The 24,522-nt window shown below is 35.6% G+C and overlaps 1 protein-coding gene across 1 annotated transcript; it reads left to right on the forward strand.

The window, feature by feature from the left end:
• Window positions 1-43: 43 nt before the first annotated feature.
• On the forward strand, window positions 44-21,809 carry LOC136042588 (serine/arginine-rich splicing factor 7-like; the record flags this gene model as incomplete). The annotated part of the gene is given in 3 exon segments (XM_065727561.1): window positions 44-199; window positions 14,532-14,685; window positions 21,660-21,809. Coding segments are annotated over 3 exon segments (353 nt in total), but the record flags the coding sequence as incomplete, so codon positions are not given.
• Between the last annotated feature and the right edge of the window lie 2,713 nt (window positions 21,810-24,522).

Here is a 24,522-nt window from a genome sequence, read left to right on the forward strand (position 1 = left end):
TATGAAAGTAACGAAGACGTAACAGCCTATGAACTTCAGTGAAGATAGGCCGTACATAACAAGTTCTTCAATCATCATTTTTATCACTTAAATAAATGGCCGTTCATTGATTTTCTTATTGATTAGTGAGTCCCATTTGCCGTTTCAAAAATGAGTAACAAAATGAATCCAGACTGCAAATGTTATGTTGGAGATTTGGGTAATATTTTATTTCGAACTATATTTTTATTATTATCACTTTTATTTGGATTTAAGAAAATGTTTAGGTCTAGTGACAGATATCCCATAGTCTACCACAAGAAGTCAGTAAAATTCTAATTAATTGACTTCTTGCTATCTCAGAAAGGGTTTAGGGTAGGAAAATGAAACTTTCAGGGATGGGTCTACAGGCTAAAGTATCTCCTGGGAAGGCATTTTAAAGTACCCATTTACACTCATTCTCCCTCTAGATGGCCCTGAAATTTGCCTACATGACAGGTCTATGCCTATTGAAATTTTGACAAAACAACATTTTACCTGAATTTTTAGTTACTAGTTGCTGTATCTCTGTCTAGTTCTGGAAATGCAATTCCTGTTAATTAAGTAGAATTTTGAGCCATATCAATGTTTTTTTCCAGAATTTATTAAATGTATTTGCATATCTTTAAAACCTTATAAAATGGAATTGAGTGAAGTTATGAAGCTGAAAACAATTTTGTTATAAATTGAGATAGCAAGAAGTCAATTAACTAGAATTTTACCTTTTTTCTTTATACAGACTATAGGATTGTTCACTTTAAGCTTTAAAACAATCTCAATGCTACTAAAAGAAAGGGGGAAACCAAGTAAAAATTTAAAATAAGAAACTTTAATGGGCAAAAGATCAGAAGGTTTGAAATTATGAAAGAGGAGGGACAGGAACAACATGTGAGGCAGAGCAACAGCACTATACATATGACCAAGGATATCTCAACAGTAAAGACTCCAAAACAAATTAAAAAACCAAATGCCTTGTGTAGTTTCATCTGAACATGCTGAACCAGGACTGGTTTAAAATCTCTTTGAAGCAGCATAAGGTCATCCCAAATAAGTGACTATTGGTGATGACTAGAAATTAACACCATTGCCATAATCAAGAGTCACCCTGACATTATCCTCTAAACAATTTACAACAAAAAATCAACATTTTTCAAAACTGATAGAAAGACCCAAACCTTTTAAACAATTAATTAAAATATTAAAATGAGAAACAAGACTCAACTTGGACTGTCTTAGAAGGATAATGTCATCAGCATATTCAATGTAAGATTTCAAGATAATGAAACAAAAGAGCAGGAAAGAGAATTAAGGGCAGTAGCTTAACATGAATTGAAAATATTAGGAGAAATAATGCCTCCTTGTCTAATTCTTCTACCCACTTGAATTAATTTGGACTGAGATAAAGACAAACTTGGACAAATACATGTCTTTAATCCAGAATACCAAGAGCAAAGGACTCAAATGACAGCTAAGGGCAATCCAGCATGGATTAAAGTGAGCAGAAGAGATGCATGAGATATGTTATCCAAGGCCCCTTTGATATCAACCAAGAGGGCATATAGCAGGTGACCAGAGATTCTTGCTTCTTCAATAACTTTGCTGAAAGCTGCATAGGCATATTGAATTTTACAATCCTTTTAAATTCCTATTTGGTAACAAGATGTGAGGGTTAAAGTTTTACATAATTTTTCTCAATAGCACACTGTTTATTTACCCTGTGCACTAGTAGATCTAGGGAAAATTCTGAGCCTCCCTCAAGATTTTTTTGGTGCCTTCTTATCTGTTTTTTTTATATACTTTTTAATAGCCTAAGTTGGCCAATTTGGTCAATTATTAGCACCTTTGACACATTCCCCCCCCCCCCAAAAAAAAAGTTGCTCATTGGTGCCCTCATCACATTGGGCATCCTTCAAAATTTCATACCTCTATTCTTATACTATTTTTTATATCTTCTCTTTTGAGCTGTAATATAGTTTGGCCTGAGTAAAGACAATAGAGTTACAAATACAAATATTATTGGAAATATGTTTAAATAATTCACAACAATAGAAAGAAATGGTAGGTCAAATGCCATTGAATTGGATAAACCCTACAATGATGTTATCATGTACTTTTACCTAATTAGCTGATTTAACTATTCTTCCATATTTTGAATATTTATAAGCAGCACTTGCAACAATACTCTTTACTATTATTAAATTAAAAAAACTAGTTTTTTTTTTTTTTTTTTTACAAGTTTTTAACAAGTTTCAAGGGGTGCAAGATTTTTTAGCTTTTTTTTAAAGAACAGTGAAAAAATAAATATAAAAAAGTTTCTTCAGCTGAAAGTAAGGAGCAACATTAAAACTTAAAACAAACAGAAATTACTCTGTATATGAAAGGGGCTGTTCCCTCCTCAACAACCTGCTCCTTATAGTAAAGTTTGACTCTTTCTCTCAATTCTACTTTTTAAAACAGTAAAAAAAACTTTAGTATAAAGGGAGGTGGTGCTGAGGAGGGAACAGCCCCTTTAATATACAGAGTAGTTTCTGTTTGTTTTAAGTTTTAATGTTGCTCCTTAATTTCAGTTAAAAAAACTTGTTTTTTTATTTAATTTCTGAATTTTTTGAATTAATGAATATTTTGATTTTGGCTCTCCACACATGAATAATTAAAATGAAGTCTGCATATTAATTTATTTCTTTGGCTAAACGGCTTTCTCATAGTTTTGATTGGACAATTTTGAGAAAAAAGGAGCAGGGGAATAGGCCTAGGCCCTGTTACCCACCAATTTTTTGGTTACTTAAAAAGGCAACTAGAACCTTTAATTTTATGAACATTTTTATCAGTAAAAATATTCATAACTTACAAATTAACTTATGCAACAAACTTCTAAATTTGTATGTTTTTATTATGTATATGACTGGGTTTGCCCCCCTTGTCAATACCCTGCTCTTTATACTAAAGCTTAAATTTTGTCCCAAATCCTTAAGAATGACCCCTGAATCAGAAAGGCTGTAAAATAAATATTTGACATTAATAAAATTACTGTAGCATAAAGAGCAAGGTATTAGGAGGAGATTAACCCCTCATATGCACAATAATTTCTGTTTGTTTTAAGTTTTAATGCTGCTCCTTACTTTCAGTTGAATAAACTTTTTTATATTTATTTTTTCACTGTTCTTTAAAAAAAGCTAAAAAATATTGCACCCCTTCATGGGAATTCTCTTCCTCCATGGAAAGTTCCCCCATATAAACCCCTACCCCCTCAACCAAAAAATCCCCCTGAAAGTGTCTCTACACTTCCCAATAACCATTACTATGTTTAAACACTGGTTAAAGTTTGTAACTTGCAGCCTCTCCCATGGGGACAGTGAGGGAGTAAATTGTCCCCAAAGACATACTTTTTATGTTTTTTTTTAATGCTGAATAAAATGGCTATCTCAGAATTTTGATCTGGTGATTTTGGGAAAAAATGAGTATGGGAGGGGGCCTAGGTGCCCTCCAATTTTTTGGTCACTTAAAAAGTGCGCTAGAACTTTTAATTTCTGTTAGAACTAGCCCTCTTGCCATATTCTAGGGCCTCTGGGTTGATACAATCACCCCTGGGGAAAAACAAACAAATAAACACACATCCATGATCTGTCTTCTGGCAAAATATACAAAACTCCACATTCTTGCAGATGGGAGCTTGAAACTTCTACTGTAGGATTCTTTGATATGCTGAATCTGATGGTATTATTTTTGTTAAGATTCTGTGACTTGAGGAGTGTTTACCCCTATTTTCTAAAATAAGGCAAATTTTCTCAGGCTTTTACCTTTTGATGGGTAAGACTGAACTTGATGAAACTTACATATTCAAAATCAGCATTAAAATGTAATTCTTTTGATGTAACTATTGATATTAAAATTCCTTTTAGAGTTTTGGTTACTATTGAGCTGGGTTGCTCCTTACTACAGTTTGTTACCGTGAACTGTTGTATAGTGTTTCTAATTTTTGTGACAACAGAAACTATAGTGTCAAACAAACACTACAAATTTTTTAAACAAATTTTTCCAAGACAGTGGAATTCAATGAATTGAATTCCACTGTCTTGGGTAAATTTCTTTATTGTTTCTAAGTTGTGTTTAATATTTAAAGGTAGTGTTGTCCTTGTTGCTATTATTTATGTAGTAAGGCAATATCCCTTTCAGTCACAAGTGGATTGTCCCAGGAAGAGTCTCACTAATAAAAAAAGTGCTGTATATTACCAAGTATAACTTAATTCTTTATTTTTTATAATTTTCAAGGGCTATTATATTCACTGAGGCCAACTTGACTCTTTACATAGTAATGATAGATGGTAATAAGATTACCAAAACTATGGATGTCAGGTGATCAATTTTTCAAGCAATAATTTGACAGGACCTGTGCCTATCATCATCAGGTTAAATTCCATAATTCATGGTTGATAAAGATTAGGCAAGATTTGCATTGAGCAGATCTATAGTTATTACTAGATATTTTCACTCTGGGTCTCATAGGGTGTGGAATTAGATCTAGTTTCTTACATTGTTGTAAGAATTAATGGTGGTTAAGAATTCTGGCTTTCCTCCTAAATAGGAGAGATAGATCTTTGACTTGTCTGGCTATATACCCTCCATAGGTATTTCTAATATATTCTCTGAGGCCAACCTGACTCTTATACATTTTAATGATAGATGGTAATAAGTTTACCTAAGCTATGGATGTCAGGTGATTGATATTTTGAAACAATAATTTTGATAGAACCTTTGCCTGTCATCATTGGGTTAAATTCAAAATATTTAATTTCAAACAAGATTATTGTTTGAAAAAATCAATCATCTGACATCCATAGCTTAGGTAAGCATATTACCATCTATCAATATCCAAGGGCTATATCTAGAACCATCAAGTTAGAGTATATTGTCAGAAAAGTGACAATGATGTCTGGGAAAAGCATAAAATAAGGAATCTAATGCTACTACTTATATTTGTTTAGTGTGATGTTTTATGTTTTAATTTTTGTTTATTAATTTGTTTTAATTCAATTAATAAAAAAATAAGAAGCAAACCAATATTTGTATACAATTGATGCTACTATTATACACCACAGTATTTATATCAGCAATTAAAAGTAACTCATGTACACACAAAAGCTGCTGGATAAAAACTAATAAAATGAATTTGAAATTAAATATTTTGTTGCAAATTAATCTTTTTGTTGACATCTGATGCTTCAAATCTTGTTGGTTTTGGTGTATTTTTAATATTAATACCATAAATTTTGTCAATATTTAAATTCCTAGTGTCTATTTATAGAAAGATTAGCAAAAATATGTGTTTTTCTATTTCAATGGCTCTTCTAGCCTATGTAATAAGCCTCTATTGTTAGATATGGCTATGGCTTCCAAATTGTATGAAATGATCAGGGTAGTGGAAAATATGCTTGGCCAAAGCTAAAACAAAAGTTTCTGGAGGCTTTTAAAAAAAAAATTTAAAGATCCTTATCTATTGAATGGCAATGCTCTATTGAGTGTTTCACAAACTATTGGTGGGTTCAGCCAATGTAAACAATTTCCACAAAAAAAGGAATGTTGTAAGTACCATTCTCTAAATTGCCACAAGTCAATCTAAAGGCTTTGACAGAGCAAATTTTTCACCACTGTCATCATTTCATGCAATTTGAAGAGGTCATAGCCATCTCTAATAATAGAGGCTAAACACAGTGGGGCATTGAAATAGAAAACATAGTTTTCAAATGTTTCTCTAAACTGAGACGTTTCTCTAAACTGAGACGTTTCTCTAAACTGATTGGTATATTTAAAAACTATTGTAGCATAGAGCTAAATTCAGTTTTTTCACGAAAATCATACATTTAAACAAAAATCACACACTAGAGTTTGCGTATCAATTGGTTTGTACTTAAGGGGGTACAAGTTTATTTTGTAATCGAGTTTGGCTATTAGGAGGGGCTGGTTCGGGTAGTAAAGATTGGTGGCTCTTATTGGCTAGGATGAATTTTCCAAATTGGTGAATAAGGTGTTCCAGCTGGACTTTAAGTGGAGATAAATTTAATTTAGCAAGGGCTTGATCATAGGGTATGCCATGGTCTCGGAGTATAATCCTTGTTGCTCTTTTCTGGATGCACTCTATGTCGCGTAATAGGTATGCTGTGTGGATAGCAGATGGACCCCACACCGGGCATGCATACTCAAGCAACAGGCAAACATAACACGTGTAGGCATGGAGAAGGCTTTTAGTATCACACCCAAAACGCCTCATTTTGATAAGTGTCTGAAGGCTTGCATTAGCCTTGTGGACGGTTAAATTAATATGGGCACTGAAACTACAGTCACTAGTGAAAGTTACTCCTAAGATTTTTATTTTGTTAAGATTTTTTATCGGGAAAGGGACTAGAGGCATATCTATATTCCGCTTCAGAGGGTTGAAACGAATTATCTTCGACTTGGCTACATTAATGGTAAGATCATGACTTGAGCATTTGGTCTTTAGCTGATCAAATAACTGGTCTGAAAACTGCTTTGTTATGATAGTGTTTTCAACCAGGTAAGCGAGCACTATGGACAGATCATCTACAAACAGTTGTAATGGTTGTCATGATGGTTAAGCAGGGAATTAATTACAGTCAGGAAAATTATTCCAGCTAATTTTGTGCCTTGTGGGGCCTCACAAGAAGTATCTGACCATGATGAATCTGAATCGTTTTCGTGGAGTGCAAAGACTTTTTGTTTTCAGCCAGTTAAGAAGTCAAGTACAAGGCCAAGGGTGCATCGTTTGGCCCCCATTTCCTGGAGATTCATGCCTGCAGTCCAGTGGTGGATTAGGTCAAAGGCCTTTCGGAAATCCACTGCACAAATGTTGACAAAACAGCTACCTTTTTCAAGCCATTGGAGGACGCAGTCAAACATCCGTACTAGGTAGATTGTAGTACTACACTTGGGGAGTCCACCGTACTGGAATTTATCAATATGCCCATGAATTTGTTTAAGAAGAAACTTGAGTATAAAGGCCTCAGTTACTTTTGCCAAACAAGGTGTAAGTGAGATCGGGTGGAGATTGTTGCATGCACTAGGGGCGCGCTTCTTTGGAATATTCTAATATAGGCCCTTTTCCTCTGTAATGGGAAAAAGCCAGAAGCAAAACACTCGTTAATGATGCTGGACAGTGGTAATGCTATAAAGGCTGCATATTCACGTAGCAGTTTGGCAGGTAATTCACCAGGGTATGAAGATGTATTTGGTTTGATCTTCTGTAATTCCGTGTAAACATCAAACTCACTGACTATTATGGTGTTCTCAGGCTCACATTTTTCAAGTATGGTGGACTTTTCATGAGCCATAATAGTTGGATAGGTAGTACAGATCCTGGTGAAGAATTCACTCACTGCTTCTGCACTGATTAAGGACCCGCCATCATTGCTGATCTTTACACTGCTGTCAAAAGCTTGGCCAGCCACCTTTTTCACAGCATTATGCCACTTTTTGGGGTCTGAAGTAAGTAATTGGGAGGGCATGGTTTCACGACCATACTGAGCTTTGGCTTCCTTTACCAAAGAGACTATTTGATTTCTCAATTTCTTGCCATTGATTATATCACCACGGGAGTAGAGGCGAGATCTCTCTTTTATTAGTGTTTTAATAGCTGGAGATATCCATGGTGTGTCGTATTCACTAACAACAAATGATTTTGTTGTAAAGATCTTTAGGTATTGACTGTATAACATGGCATTGAAATTGGATACCTTAGTTTCCAAGAGCCCGGTATTGTACACTTTGGGGAAGTCATATGTCCCAATCCATTGACCGTATTCACAGATGGCCGACTCCATACAAGGACGAACAGTGACACGGGATAGTTTGGGCTTTGGTAAAGACTCTCTTGCTTTCCAAAGAATTGCGTTGTTGTCTGACATACCAACAGGACCAAGAGAAAGGGGAGGGGAGTAAAAATCATCACAATTTGTGAGTATAAGGTCCAATATGCCCCCCAAAGAGTGGGTGGGTATGTGTACTACTTGTTTTAAAGACAAACAATGTAGGATGAATGGCTTTATGAGAAGAATGGGAGCATTGGATGCCAATAGAAGGATTATTTCACGACAACAAAATTAATTTCAAGTTCATTTTCTTATTTTTTTTATCCACTTGATTTTGTCTGTTAATAAGAGTGACTCATAGTTCTTGATGTAAATACACTATAATGGATCACAATGATATTAATTGTATATGTAGACATTCCTTTGGTTCTTATTATTTTACTGTGTTTAGTTTTGGATTTTATATTTTATACTATTTTAGATTTTATCTTTAGTCTTTTAATTAGTTTCTTCTATGTTTAGTGCTGAAGACACTTAGTTTTATACTGGCAAAATATATATTATTTAGTTAATCTTTTCCTTTCCTTCTAGTGGCTGTAGACCCATTGTTTTGTTCTTCATTTTGAGGTTTTTCTCTCTGTTTTGTCATGGCTGGACTGTTCAGTTCTAAATCTTTTGTTTGTCAACTCTACATGCTAGTAGAGATTTCGTATGTAATTATTTAGTAAATGGAAGCTTTTTTCTTCATTTATTGATGCCTCAGGGCTGCCACAAATTCTCTGGAAGTCCCTAAATCTGGCCTTGGTCCTTTTTTGTCCCTAAATCAGTACTCAGGTCCCTTAAGATTTTTTCCTGATCAACATTCCTCCATATTAGTTGAATATCTTATCTCTAAATAATGGAAGCCACTATGCAAGGTATGGTATTTTAGTTTTGGTTTCATGTAAGTCATTTTCAGCATGTGTTCTTGTAACCTGTTTCACAGCTAAGAAGTATTGACACCCTTTGCCTCTGAAGTCAAGTTAGGATATTTTTTTATCCTAGATTTTGGGGGATTCAATTATTTTCTCAGTGTTATGCTAGATGCATGGGTCTAGCTAGCCTTGAATTCTAAGGGGCTGATCATTTTGTCAGTATTATGCTAGATATGTTTCTTTTTATCCTAGCTTTCAGGAGAGTTAATTATTTTGTCAGTGTTTTGCCAGACATGTGGGCCAGCCTTGTGTTTTAGGGTGTTGAGGGGTAATAGCCTCTTAGCATAGCTGCTCTTAACTTCTCTTCTTTTTTCATGCTTAATGATAACTGCTTATTACTGAATTTAAATGGGCGAGTGCAAATTTAAGAATAATTGGCTTGAGGAGAAAGACAGAACAGGGCACCAGATGAAAGAGTGGTGCAGAGTAGTCCCAGGAGATGTACACTTGTTCTACTCTGTCATTTGTGATTCATCACTTGCTTGTCAGAAAGGTTGTTACTCTCTACTGCAGCACTCTTGGACTGGGAATTCAAACTGGAAATTACACTTGATGGTTTAATCTGACTACTCTGGTATTTTGACAGATGGAATAGTAGAAGTTTTCAAGAAAATGTTCAAGGACCCAGTTCTAAATAATTTCTCCATCCAGCAAACCAAGTTTATATACCTAATGAACAAAGTGCTTGGACCACATTTTCAGAAGATTACATTTGAGGAAATTGGTAATAGTTATTATGTGACAGAATTTAATGAAACTACCAACAGCAAAAGCAAAAATTAGTTGCAGATTAGAATCTGTATCTTGTCTGAAAAGATGAATCAGGTGGTAGAGAGGATTCTGATACTTGTTTCTTAGGTCATGCCACTGCAGAGGACCTAAAATAGGAAATTTTGAATGCAATTGATGGTAGCAGTTTGTCCCTCTCTAAGCTGCTTACTTTGAGTAGTGACAGCCAAAATGTGAATAAAAAACCGTTCAGACTGATGGACAGTGAGAAACATAATGTAACAAATTGTGATGGACTTAAAAGACATTGGCACCTGTAGAATCCACATTGTATACAATGCCTTTTGCAAAAGCTCTAGAAGAGGTCAAGGAGATTTGCTCTGATCTCATTGTGAAGATTTATTACTTTTTTTGTGGGTGGCCTGCACAGCTGGAAGACTTCAAAAATCCAGCAGAAAACTGGCATTCCTAGGTTGAACTTTGTCAAATATGTATCAACCTAATGGCTATCAATTGGTCCTTCCGCTGCTAGGTTGATTGAGCTGTGGCCAGCTATTGTTGAGTATTTTACCATCTTCATTCCAAAGAAAAATGCTAGTTTGATGAGGTCAAACGTGTATAAAAAGATTGCAAACTCCTGAAGCAGTCCACTTTGAAAGTAACTCTTTTTACTTGGTTTACTTTGAAGTTCCAGCACAAAGAACCATTGGTCCATGAAATTTTTTTTGGAACTGGAGCTTCTTGTGTGGATGCTTGCTGGGCATATCTTGAAAGCTGAAGCAGCTCAGAAATTGTTAGAAGACTTGAGTCCAAGACTTTTCAAAGATGACAAAATATGCTTCCTCTGTTGGAAGTTGCTGCCTCTCTAAGTGACAAAATTCAGACCTGTATCAGAGCTACTGACAAGCTTTCAAAACGTGTGTTTTTGCTGAGTGTACAAAAGCACTACGCGTTGGCTGCAAAATACATTTTAAAGCAAGCCTTGAGTGGAGAATCTTTATTGTTCCTGAAAAGCTTGTCTTTCTTGCTGCACCCAAGCCAGTTTTTGAAGTCAAATTCTATTCAGGATTTGTTGTATGTTGCCTGAAAACTGCCCATCCCAGTAAAAACTGATTTGCTGCTAGATGAGTTTAAGCTAGTTCAGATGAGTGAGTTCCCATCTGTGCTGGCAAGGATAGATGAACAATGGAACAGACTCATTGAAGATGGGAAGTATTAAAATTTCGCTGTTGTGGTGAAGAATATGCTGATTATTTCTCATGGTTTGGCCAGTGTTGAGCGCGGTTTTTCACTGTCCGGGAGGATCCTCAGTGAGCAGAGAGTATCCATGAATGAGTGCATGTTGAATTTCAAGCTTTTTGTTGCTGACAGGTTGCATTGAGTTGGTGGGAGTGCTCAAAAGGTTTTGTGTTACTGAAGATTTGATAAAGCTTGCCAAGTCAGCACAGAAGAGCTATCAAAACTATCTGGAATGAGAGAAAAAGTTGACAAAAAATGGTGAAGAAAAACAGCACAAGTTGGAAAAATAAGAACAGATAAAGCAGCAGCTAATCGCTGAAATGTAATCTAATAAAGAAATGCTAAAGACTCTTGAGGAGACTTCGAATGAGAAAAAGGAAGCAATTGGGACTAAGGAAAAAGCAACTGATCAGATGCTTCAAGAAGCAGGGAATTGACTGAAGAAAGGAATTCAGAAGAACTATTTGGTAGAAATTCAGCTTGCTCTGGTAATATTAAATGGATCATTAGCACTCCACAATGAACAAAAAAAAAATCTGCCAGTCTTCAAAGCATGCAGATGGCAATCCAGAAGAAGAAGCAGCTGCTTATAACTAGTCTTTTTAAACAGTCATAAAAGTGAGAAATGTGTTTTGCCTAGTTTCAGTTTTTTTTTTTTTTTTTTTTTACTGTTATATTCTATGGCACTTGTATCTACCAAGTGACATATAGCAATAGCAATTTCTGTTGGTCTGTCCTGGTGTTGCTAGTTTAGGCGCTTCCAGGTAAGCTAGGACGGTGAAATTTGGCAGGCGTATCAGGAGCGAGAACAGATTGAATTAGAAATTGTCGTTTCTCTGACTCGATCATCTGGGTGGGGGGGGGGCAGTTAATTTAAAAAAAAATCAGGAAAAATGAAGTATTTTAACTTACAAATGGGTGATAAGATCTTGATAAAAAATTTTATATTTAGAAGGATATTGTGTCTCAAAGCTCTTATTTTAAATCCCGATCGGATCCAGTTACATTGGGGGAATTTGAAGAGGAGATACTAAAATCTTGGAAAACGCTTAGAGTGAAGGGATCAGGATGAAACTTGGCGGAAAAAATAAGCACAAATCCTAGATACGAGATTGACATAACCGGAACGGATCCGCTCTGTTCGGGGGGGGGGGGGGGTAATTCTGAAAAATTCGAAAAAATGAGGTATTTTTAACTTACAAAGGAGTGATCGGATCTTAATGAAATTTCATATTTAGAAGGACTTCGTAACTCAGATCTCTTATTTTAAATACTGACTGGATCCAGTGTCGTTGGGGGGGGGGAATCTTGGAAAATGCTTAAAGCAGAGAGATCAGGATGAAAGTTGGTGGGAAGAATAAGCACAAGTCCAAGATACATGACTGACATAACCGGACTGAATCTGCTCTCTTTGGTGGAGATAGGGGAGGGGAAGTAATTTGGAAAAATTAGACAAAATGAGTTATTTGTAACCTACAAACAGGTTATCAGATCTTAATGCAATTTGGCATTTAGAAGGATCTTTTGCTTTAGAGCTTTTATTTTAAATCCCGATTATATCTGGTGACATTGGGGGGGGGGGGCTGGAATTCTTGGAAAAATGTGGATATTGAGGTATCTTAATGAAACTTGATATATAGAAGAATCTTATGTCTCAGATGCTCCATTTTCAATTTGAATCGGATCCAGGGACATAGGAGGTTAGAGGGTGGAAACAGAAATCTTGGAAAACGTTTATAGTGGAGAGATTAGGATGAAACTTGATGGTAAGAATAAGCAAAAGTTATAGATACGTGATTGACATAGTTGGAACGGATCTGTTCTCTTTGGGGGAGCTGGGGGGTGTTAGAAAAATTAGAAAAATTGAGGCATTTCTAACTTAAGAACAGGTTACCAAATCTTTATGAAATTTGATAATTAGAAGGATCTCATGTCTCAGAGCTCTTATTTCAAATCCCGACCAGATCTGTTGACATTTGGGGGAGTTGGATGAGGAAACCGGAAATCTTAGAAAACGCTTAGAGTGGAGAGATGGGATGAAACTTGATGGGTGGAATAAGTAAATGTTGTAGATACATGATTGACGTAACCAGACTGGATCTGGTCTCCTTGGGGGAGTTAGGGGATGGGGTTCAGTGCTTTTGTGAGTTTGGTGCTTCTAGACGTGCTAAGACGATGAAAATTGGTAGGCGTGTCAGGGAGCTGCACAAATCGACTTGATAAAGTCATTTTTTCCCGATTTGACCATCTGGGGGGCTGAAGGTAGAGGAAAAATTAGAAAAATGAGGCTTTTTTAACTTACAAGTGGGTGATTGGATCTTAAGGAATTTTGATATTTAGAAGGAACTCGTGACTCAGAGCTCTTATTTTTAATCCTGACCGGCATTAAGCCTCTGATTTTCCTTTTAAATCGATCTATTTATTCTTAGAATTTTTCTAGAGCTCATACCATATGAGCTCTTGGCTCTTCCAGCCTCGTCACAAGTGCCATATGACCTCTTAGTTTTTGCTTTGCGTATTTATCCGAAATAAAAATACATAATCAAAATTAAAAATGGGAACAAAGATTGAAAGGTGTTGTAGAAGGACAAATCTGCTCTATAACCCTTCTGGGACGTGATGAAATTCTAGGCGATCTAAATTTTTTTAGCATCCCTGGCCTCTGCTATCACAGGGTATACAGTACATCTGTATTATAGGTTTGGTAGTAACAACTGTATGTCCCGAAAAGTCTCTTTTTTGGTTCCAAAAAGTCCTTAAGTCCCTATTTTCGTGCCGCCAAACCTGAGGCAGCCCTGATGCCTGAACAGGAACCGAAAAATATTATTTTTTATAGCAAATCAAGAAAAAGACTTTGAGAAACGAGTGAAGGACTGCTCTGTATAAATCATATTGTTTGACAAAACTTAAAAATAAATTTTATAGCTTGTGATTGTACTTTTATAGCAAGGATAAGCTAGTTTGTCTTCCATTTATTGATGGATGCATAATTGCTTTGCAAATTGAGATAAGGACTTGTAAAAAAAAGCGCAACTCTTGATCTCAATCCCTATGTTAGCCCTTGTGTTAAATTTCTGATGAAAAATTATATGATGTAAACCAGACATCCAGATTTTAGTGCAAGGATTTTTTTTGTCAAATTATGGTTCAAATCTACTTTGAAATTTTAATGCCTATAACCTCTTATATTAGCATAGATGCTATGTAAAAAAAAACATAGATTTTTTTTTACAAATTCAAAATATGTAACATTTTAGGGATATTGTTAGAAATATTTTGGGTCTGGAAAGGTAAGACATGTGCTCCTATCAGTCATATTGTTATGTTTTACTGCAATAACTGGTAGAAAAGGACAAAAAAAATGGCTCATGGATTTTTCTTACCAGTAATTTATATGCCATGTCATACAGTTGACACCCTGTACATTTGGTTTAGTCCAATGCAGGGCTGTATGAAGGATTTTTTTTTTTTTTGGGAGGGGGGGTTACAAAAACATAAATCATAAATTTGTTTATGCTTTTACAAGTCAGACAAATATTTTTGGGGCAGAGTTTAAACACACACAGCCTTGATCCAATGTATAACTAATGAACCTTAAATTGCAGATCATCTAGAATCTCTTAAACACCATCTGCTAAGTTAAAGGCCTTTAATTGAAAATTTTGCTTCTCTGCACCCTCTATTATTAGTTAGTTATATTTAGCATTTGTGACTCTGTCATGTTTTAAGCATTAATTTTTCATCATTTTAGGAAACCATGCATCACAAGAAGAATTGGAAGATGCCTTTTCTCGATATGGGAGAGTCAGGAAGGTTTGGGTGGCTAGAAATCCTCCAGGTTTTGCCTTTGTTGAAATGGAAGACCCACGTGATGCTGAAGATGCAACAAGAGCACTTGATGGAAGGTAAAATATTGGTTTAGTAATGTTCTATTCCTTATTTTTCATTATTTTTATGCAAGGTTGTGCTAAAAGAAGGATTTGTCTAACTAAGAAATGATCAGAATAATTGATTTTTTCTTTTCATTTTTTTATAATTTATGCCATTACATAGGTCAAGTCCCTTTTCATGTTCAACTTGCTTATCTTTGTTGCCTCACCCTGTATTGCAATGGTGTGCTTAGTGCAGGATTTATTCCACTCGACAAATTGGTGACAGAGGTAGTGTCAACGTTTGTTATGAAAAAGAAAGGATTAATAAGTTTGATACCATTTTGTATTATTAAACCTAGCTTCGTTTACTTGATTGGGTCATCTTGCTTGGTCAGTTAGTCTAAATCCCAACTTGTAATGGTACCACAATATGTGCATAGATCAAAAGTAAAAATTAAGCACCTGTAAATTTCATGCCATTATTATTGATCAGAGACTTGGGTGTGTTTATTCTTGATTTTGTTTTTTATGTCTCTTACCATAAACGTCTAAAATTGGTGGCTGTCAACGTTCTCTGGTGTATGTCCGGAATACCTTTTTTTCTCCTTGGATTTAGTCAATGTTGCAAGGTTCAACTTTTTCAGTTTTATGCAAGATTAGGTTAGATTAGGTTAGGTTTGAATTTTAAACTATTTAGAAGATTTATTATTTAGTTTAACCTTACTTTAACTTCTAACATCAAAGCTTGCACAAGATTAAAAAAGCTGCTGATTAATAAAGCTAATTGAAAAGGTAAAGCTGATTGCAAAGCTAGAGAAAAAGGAATTCCGAACATTTTCCAGTGATTTCTGACATTAACCAGATTTTGGACATTTACAGCAATCTATCTATATAAATTTTACATTCTCAGATACACTGTGACAGCTAATTTGTCTTGACCTCTGTTTTTGTTTCTATGGGGTGTTCCTTCTAAAGATTTTTGTAGATTAATAATTAATCCTATGTTTTGGCCACAGACTATTCTATCTCATTTATTTCCATATTTCAGGATAATTGAGACATAGCTACTGATACTTCCTACAGTTTGATCCTTTCTCCACCTGTCTACCATTGCTACTTACATGTTGTGTAGAAAGTATCGACCAACCTACTGTCACTTCTGGTTCAACCAAAAGTAGACTCCTCAACCATTAGTCACATTCTCCACTGCAAAGCATTAAATCAGTCCTTACTGAATTTGAATGCATCACCTACAAGCTTGACTTGCTACTAAACTCGCTTTTCAACTTTGCAGTGCTCTCTACCGACTTTCTTCGCCCTTCTTTAAGTGTTAACATTGTCTGGTAGAGGTAAGAACAAAACTGGGTTGTTCAGAAAAAATTACATAGATACATATGACAGGACATGCCAGAGTGGCTGATAAGGTTTTAAAATTGTATAGCCATTAAAAAAAAGCATTTGGAATCTTTAGAAATAATTAAAGAAAAGTCATGATTGAGTCTTCTCTATTTCCAAATAGATCTGACCAGAAATAAACATTGTCATCATTATATATATTTTTTTTCTATTATTAACATTTATTTCCACAGTATCTTTCTGAAAAATCAGGCTCAATTCCTTTTTCTTTTTTCTGTTTTGACTAGATGTGGCCTGGAATTCCTCACCAGTCTCGCATTATTCAATATTCAGTATTTTATTTATAGCATTCAGATAGGTTTTCTCAATATTAAAGGTAGATTAATAATGCCTCTGTCAGAAGGTATCCAACTTCTATGATAATACTTCTGTAGTTTGGTAAATATGCTTCCGATTATAAATATCCAACTGCTTTCAAATCTGGTGTAATATTGTGTTCACTTATTAAACAGTGATCTGTGTCCAAAATGAAATCATGTTAATAAATAAGGGTTAGAAGAGAGTGTGATTTTATCCATATTCTAGATATCTAATAATGCATAAAATTAACTTCCACAAGAGACTCCTTGGTTCCAGGGATAGATCTCCTTAAGGAATGACCAGATTATGTTTGAAAACTGAGTCGCATCAGAAAAACTGAATTCCCTGGAGTAGCATTTTACTAAAATTTAAAGAGAGCTACTTTTTAGTTGGAATGATTGAAAAGTATCGTAAATGCATCCGCATGGGCAACTTGAGGTGTTTTTCCCAGGGTGCCAAATAATTATACCAAATTAAAGAGAGCTGCTTTTTAGTTGGAATTGTTGAAAAGAATCAGAAATGCATCCGCAGGGGCAACTTGAGGTGTTTTGCCCAGGGTGCCAAATAATTATACCAAATTAAAGAGAGCTGCCTTTTAGTTGGAATTGTTGAAAAGAATCAGAAATGCATCCGCAGGGGCAACTTGAGGTGTTTTGCCCAGGGTGCCAAATAATTATACCAAATTAAAGAGAGCTGCTTTTTAGTTGGAATTGTTGAAAAGAATCAGAAATGCATCCGCAGGGGCAACTTGAGGTGTTTTGCCCAGGGTGCCAAATAATTATACCAAATTAAAGAGCTACTTTTTAGTTGGAATTATTGAAAAGAATCAGAAATACATCCTCAGGGGTAACATGGTGTGTTTTGCCCAGGTTGTAAAATTATGCAGATATTCTATATAAAACTGTAGCGTCATAGATACATTTAGTATAAAGTTGGCATGTTTTGACCTATTGGAATGAAAATGATGCATTGATTTGTAACTTGTATAACTGGAAGGGCTTCCCTAGTTGTGTTTTTGGGCCTCCTCTTCTTAAACTTGCTCCCTTTCCCCTCTTTCAATTCAGATTCATTTAGTAAATGCTCCTATGTGTTGCATTGATATCAAGCGTTCTTCTGGGTTTGGTGCTGCTTGGTGTAGAACCAACCTTTTCGAGATAGCTATTTTGGTCAGAATGTTTGAATGTGCCATTGCCCATTTAGCTTGGTTTAAGTAGTTCAAAAATGTGCAGTCACAATTTTATTATGCATTCTGCCACATCGATAATGGCACCAAGTTATATAACTAGTCTGTTTCCAGACCAAAACTCGGTAGATGTATCTTATTAGAAAGCAGACATGTAATATCTTGTTGAAGTCAAAATTATGTAAGAAATGGTGATCTTTGAAACCACAGTATATCATTGCCTGTATTCTGTGGTAATCATTGCCCCTCTTTCTGATAACCTTTTGTGCTTAAGTATCTTATCCCTCTTTCAAATTAGGATCATTTATAAATTCGTAGATCACAGACAATTCAAAGGCAAAATTTAAAAACACACAAATCTCAAACTAAGAGTAAACAAGAAGCAAAGGTTACAGTCATCTCTCATTCACTGTGATCGCTAATAACGTAATCACGTTGTTTTTTACGAAATTAAGGCCAGTAAGTGATTGAATGTACTGGTTCTGGCCTGCTACATAGCTCCACCCAGAGTCCACGCAGTCCGAAATTAAGGATGGTGCTGAATGTGGAGGAGGGTTTGGACACCATGTAGGAATGATCACGTTATTCTTTCCAAAATAAAGGCCAATCAGAGATGAGGAATGTGCTGATTCTTAGCTTCCCCCAGAGTCTCATCCAGGGCTCATACAATTCGAAATTAAGGATGATGGCGATAGTGCAGGAGGGTTTGAACATTATGTAGGAATAATCACGTTGTTGAATGTACTGGTTCTGGCCTGCTACATAGCTCCACCCAGAGTCCACGCAGCCCGAAATTGAGGATGGTGGTGAATGTGGAGGAGGGTTTGGACACTTATGTAGGAATAATCACGTTATTCTTTTCAAAATAAAGGCCAATCAGAGATGAGGAATGAACTGATTCTTAGCTTCCCCCAGAGTCTCATCCAGGGTTCATACAATTCGAAATTAAGGACGATGCCGATAGTGCAGGAGGGTTTGAACATTATGTAGGAATAATCACGTTGTTCTTCCCAAAATACAGGTTAATCGGGGATGAGGAATGTACTGATTCTTAGCTTGTCCCAGAGTCCCATCCAGGCTCCATACAGTTTGAAATTAAGGATGATGGCGAAAAGGTCAATCGGGGATGAGGAATGTGCTGATTCTTATCCTACCCAGAAGTTATCCATCTAGGGTCCATATAGTTCTAAATTAAGGATGATGGCAATTGTGCAGGACGGTTTGAACACCATGTTGGAAAAATCATGTTATTCTTCCCAAAATAAAGGTGAACCAAGGATGAGGAATGTACTGATTCTTAACCTGCCTCAGGCTCCATACAGTTCGAAATTAAGGATGATGGCGAAAAGGTCAATCGGGGATGAGGAATGTGCTGATTCTTATCCTGCCCAAGAGTCTCATCTAGGATCCATATTGTTCGAAATTAAGGATGATGGCAATTGTGCAGGGCGGTCTGAACACTATGTTGGAAAAATCATGTTATTCTTCCCAAAATAAAGGTGAACCAGGGATGAGGGATGTACTGATTCTTAACCTGCTTCAGGATCCATACAGTACGAAATTAAGGATGATGGTGATTGCGCAGGGCGGTTTAACCTGTATGTTGGAATAATCACGATATTCTTCCCAAAACAAAGGTCAATCGGGGATGAGCTATGTACTGATTCTTAGCCTGCCCCAGAGCTCCACCCCTCTCTGGGTCCACACATCTCGAAGTTGAAGATGATAGCAGTTTTGAGGAGGCTTTGGACAATAAAGGAGAAATCGTTAAGATATTCCCATTGCATGTGATTTTGTTCTTCGGGGGGGGGGGTATCATTTTGGGTCGTATGTTTTTGACATCATTTCTGTGACGAGAAAGACAAAGACTAAAGGCGAGTTTGGCGATAATGAACTTGGTGGGGCTGAGTGAGATGACATTGGATGTGGGGTAGTGTTGGTACTACAATCACTGCTACGAATCAAAATACCTTGTAAATATTATAACTAGCAATGCATATTATAACAGAATTGTGATCAATAAAAAGAAGCGAAAATAAGTTCTTAAAGAATTCAGTGTGGCAATATTCAAATAAGACAAATAGGAATCAGAATTTGATAGAAAGGAGAATTTAGACATAAAATGAACAAATCATTTCCAAATGAACAAATAATTTAATTCCCCTATTATATGCTAGTGTCATATTTTGGCTCTGACACGGGAAAATCCATCCTTAATACTTCCCTGTCTCCAGAGTGAACCTAAATCCTGTTTTTGTGCCATCTTGCATAAAACTAAATTGGTTTTCACTGCCTCTTGGAAAATCTGCTTATCATCTCACAAGGGCCCTTGGTGTATTTTATTTCATGTTATATCTTCAAACATGAATGGAAATCGCTTTTGTATTAGTAAGGTTCAGAGTGGAGTTGAATTTCACTTTTGCACCCGGATTCCTTACCATCTGATTATAAAACATCCATGCGAATCAGTAACTGCTTCCTGTTTGGCTACTTGTCAGACAAATATTTTTTTTTATTTTTTTTTTCAAAAAGTTGCTCAAAGGACTTTTTATTGAAAATTTTGTTGCAAAACTTGAGAGAATTTTGCTTTCACTCAGTCACGTCAACTGGAACCTGCGAGACAACAAATAATAGATCACAATGCGTTGAGACTCGAGTTGTTTTTGCTGGATATATTTAGTATCTCTGGTGATAATCTCACTTTTGGTTGAAACAAACCTTCATTAGGAAGTTGAAAACGATTTGAAGCAATAAGTAACACAAGTCAAGGATGTTGCAGTATCTTGTTATCTTGCTACCCCAGTAAGACTTAGGGGATTGTCTGCAGTTGAATGCGGGGATTCTTTTTTTTTTAGAATTCTCTTGTGCTTGGATAAGATAATTTAATTTTTTTAAATTGTCAGAAATTAGCTTTTGAGAAACAAGAGAAAACATTGAAGAATTGCGTTTTTTTTCATGTTGCTACCCTAATGAGCTTAATAAAGATTTGAACCTATCACTATATTTGGGAGTATGCATTAAAAAAGCTTGAAATTCAGTTAGCCCCTCATTTCGAATCTAGCCCTTCAGTCAATAAAGACGTGTTTTGTGTTTCATGATACTGCCACCTTATCGTTCATTCTGACCTCTAGAATTTTTAGTGTCAGATGGTTTTTTATTGTTTTTTGTTTTTTTCATTTGGCTGAAATTAACCCTTGACTAACAGGAGAAAACATTAAAGATATGCATTATCTCTCATACTGCTACCCCGACAATTTCAATAATGATTTGAAATCATCACTTTATTAGGTAGTGTGTATTGAGGAAGCTTATTATTTAGTTACCCTCTTATTTTTTATCTAGCCCATCAGTCTATCAAGACTGTGCAAGAATTGTGCTTCATTATATTGCTATCCTAATATGTTCAATACCTAGAAGAAATCAACACTATTTGGTTATGAAGAAGCTTCATTGCCAAATAATGAAGAATGAATAAGCTTATTATTTAGTTAGTCCCTTGTTTTATTCTCGCCCATCAGTTAATAAAGACATATTGTGTTTCGTTATACTGCTAACCTAACAATTTCTATAATTGTTTGAAATCGTCACTGTCTTTGGTAGTATGCATTCAAGAAGCTTATTATATAGTTAGCCCTTGTTTTCAATCTAGCCCATCAGTCAATCAAGGACTGTTTTGTGTTTCATTATACTGCTACCCTAGCATTCATTTTGCTCCATTGGGATTTTTATTATCAAATAGGTTGTTTAATTTTATAAGATTTTTTTTTTACTTTAGTATTTTTTTTTTTGTTGGTGGCAACTAAGTGTAGGCCTTTGCAAAAAAATTTATTTTTCGTCCTGCTTTATTTCATCGACTAAGCAAACTTTGTTATTATTCTCTTGTGGTTTTCGGTTTCAATCCGGTTAACATCTAAGCCAATCATGTCAATGGTTGTTAAAAGGTTTCCGTAAATGGGGAGCCTTTAATAATGAAAAAATTAAATTGTATGTTTTCTTGGAAAAATTTAGATGTGACTCATAATACTGTAATTCTTTTTCGTTTTCAGTATTTGTAGAAAATAATGGTGGATATTTTGAGTGTTTCAATAAAAGTTATGTCTCATTATAGGAGGGTCTGTGGACGGCGCGTTCGTGTAGAAATGGCTACTGGTCGCCAAAGAGGCGGAAGGAGCCGAATCGCTGACGAAAAATGCTATGAGTGTGGCAAATACGGGCACTTTGCTCGTGATTGCCTTCACAGAAGACGAGGAGGTCCAAGGTATTTTGTTTTGCAATTCTTTATATCTGTTTTTCCTTCTAGCCTGGTGTTTAATATTATATTAAACACCAGAAATCGACAAACTATTCTTTTAAAAAGATAATTTCTTAAGCCACATTGACCTGCCATAACATAAAAAAAGAAAACAATCACAAATGGGGTTTTTAAAGGCCAATTGAAAATACTTAAGAAAATACCGAAAGTGAATATTTCGAGAGAACAACCGCCTCTCTTCTTCAGCGCGAACGAAATAATATTTCGGGGGGAAGAAAAGTGCAGAAAGTACAACAAAACCAAAGAAAAAACCGCTAAGAATTAAATAAATTTAATAAAAATTAAATTGTTAGGTATTTTATTTCTTTTAATTTTTGGTCTTTTATTGAATTTTATTTAATTTTTTGGCGTTTTTTTCATTGGTTTTGTTTTACTTTCCGCGCTTGTTTTTTGGTTTTTGTTTTTTTCCTTGATCATATTATTTTGTTCGCGCTGAAGAAGAGAGGTGGTTGTTCTCTCGAAATATTCGCTTTCTATGTTTTAATCAGTGTTTTCATTTGGCCTTTAAAAACCCCATTTGTGATTGTTTTCTTTCTTTATGTTATGGCAGGTCAATGTGGTTTAAGAAAATATCTTTTTAAAAGAATAGTTTGTCGATTTCTGTTTTCCCCTTGACAATTGAGACTCCAGTGCCATCAAACAATGCAGCATTTAACTCCCTGCTGAAATTCACACAAATAATAAAGATAATGCAAATAGGAAATTTTACAAGACAGTGAATTGTAGAAAGAAACTAATTGAGTATTTTAGCTATATATCAAATACTCGTCTTTAAAAAAACAATACAGTCGAGTGAAAATAAAATTCAACTTGCGATAAAAAAATGAGTAAATAAAAAAAAAAAAAAAGCCCTAGATTCCGTTCTTGTTATTTTGTGCAAGTCAGCTAAGACTGAAATGAATTTTAATGGATTGAAAGGTAGCGTATTGTTATTTACACTGCTGTTTTTTTTTTTTTTTTTTTTTTTTTTTTTTTTTTTTTTTTTTTTTTTTTTTTTTTTTTTTACTTACTTAGCTAATTTGTTTCTTTAGTGACATAACAAATTGATGTAAATTCAATAACTTATACCTGCAAGTTCTCCCTGAATATTACTTCAGGCCTGCAGATAGATCCGACAGACCTGTCTGTCGGAGAAGCTAAATAGGATTGATATCACAACGATCTGTTTTTCTTCTATAAGAAACCGAATTTTGGTGTCACCCGTGGGGATATAAAGGCGTCGTAACTCTTTCTAGGAAAATGTGTCAAATATGTATACAGCCATTTCAGAACGGACTGTAGATTATTAAAGTGGGCGGATCGTGAAGAGAATTCTTCCATTTATTTTTCTGACCCAAGGTGCTAACAATGCATGAAATCAAAATGAGAGTGAAAGTTCATTAAGACTTTTTTGGCAAGAAAAATTGTTGAACAAGGGAAGTTACAACCTACTCCTTGTGAGCTTACACCTAACCTTTAAGTGAAAAGCGATGGTTCGGTGTGGTTGTAGCCCTCCTCTTGTTGGAGCTAATTTTGAAATGTAAAATGTTCCTGGTATAAGGTATATGGTAAATTAAAAAGAATGAAGGTGGATATGGCTCAGTGTAACTATGTTTCTCTTCTGAGGGATAGCATTGACCAGCTTTTGGGGACTTCGTCCCCAAGTTTAAGTATATCTAACTACTATGACTAGTGCCCTTTTTAATAGTCGCAAGTGATTGGAGGGCAACTAACCCCCTCTGATGCTCACCATTTCCCCAAACACATCCAATCAAAATTTTGAGATAGCCATTTGTTCAGAGTAGTTGAAGGTATGGAAATTATGTTTTGAGGATGACAACCCCCCCCCCCCATCCCCCCAACTTTGGAGGGGGCTCATTGGATTGGTAATCAGAAGCTATAGTGCCCTTTTTAAGAGTCAAAATAATCGCAGGACAGCTATTCCCCCTCCCACACACACACGTTGTATTGCCCCGAAATGGATCTAATATAAATTTTGAGAATGCCATTTTATTCAAAATAGTTCAAATATCATGTACCAAGCCTTTTATGGGTTGAAACAAACCCCCACAGCCTAGGGACAAGGGTTGTAAATTGTGCCCCGGGGGCATTTAAGGTTTTTATAGAAGGGATTGTTGTATAAACTTTAAAGGGGCTCATTTGGGTGAAAACTGGAAGTTTCAATTCCCTTTTAAGAGTCAAAAGTGATGGATGGCTGCTACCCCCCCCCCCCCCCGACCACCCCTTTTCATCAAACGAACCTGATTAAAATTGTGATATAGGCTAGTGATGTTGCTCAAAATAGTCTAAAGAACATATAACAATGCCTCTAGGGTTGACACAACCCCCCCCCCCCCAGTGCCCTGGAGATAGGGTTGTGAATCTTTCCCTAGGGGCATATAAGTTTTTTTATGGAGTGCATGTAAAGGTATGCATCTTTGACTTCTACTTTCCCAAAATACGAAGGGCATTAAAATGAGTCTTTCAGGCAGTGTTGAATTAAATCATAATATGTTATGTGTGTACATGTTGTCAAAATAGTGATGGTGAAAAAAAGTGCTATGTGCATACTGCTACTACAACTATTACTACTACACAAGCTAAGTGTATTAAGGTGAAGCTTTCAAGCAATATTTTGGTGAATGTTGAACTAAATCAAAACAAAGTATGATCATGTAGA

The sequence above is a fragment of the Artemia franciscana genome, unplaced genomic scaffold, assembly GCF_032884065.1.
Source record: "Artemia franciscana unplaced genomic scaffold, ASM3288406v1 Scaffold_1547, whole genome shotgun sequence".
NCBI classification, from domain to species: domain Eukaryota; kingdom Metazoa; phylum Arthropoda; class Branchiopoda; order Anostraca; family Artemiidae; genus Artemia; species Artemia franciscana.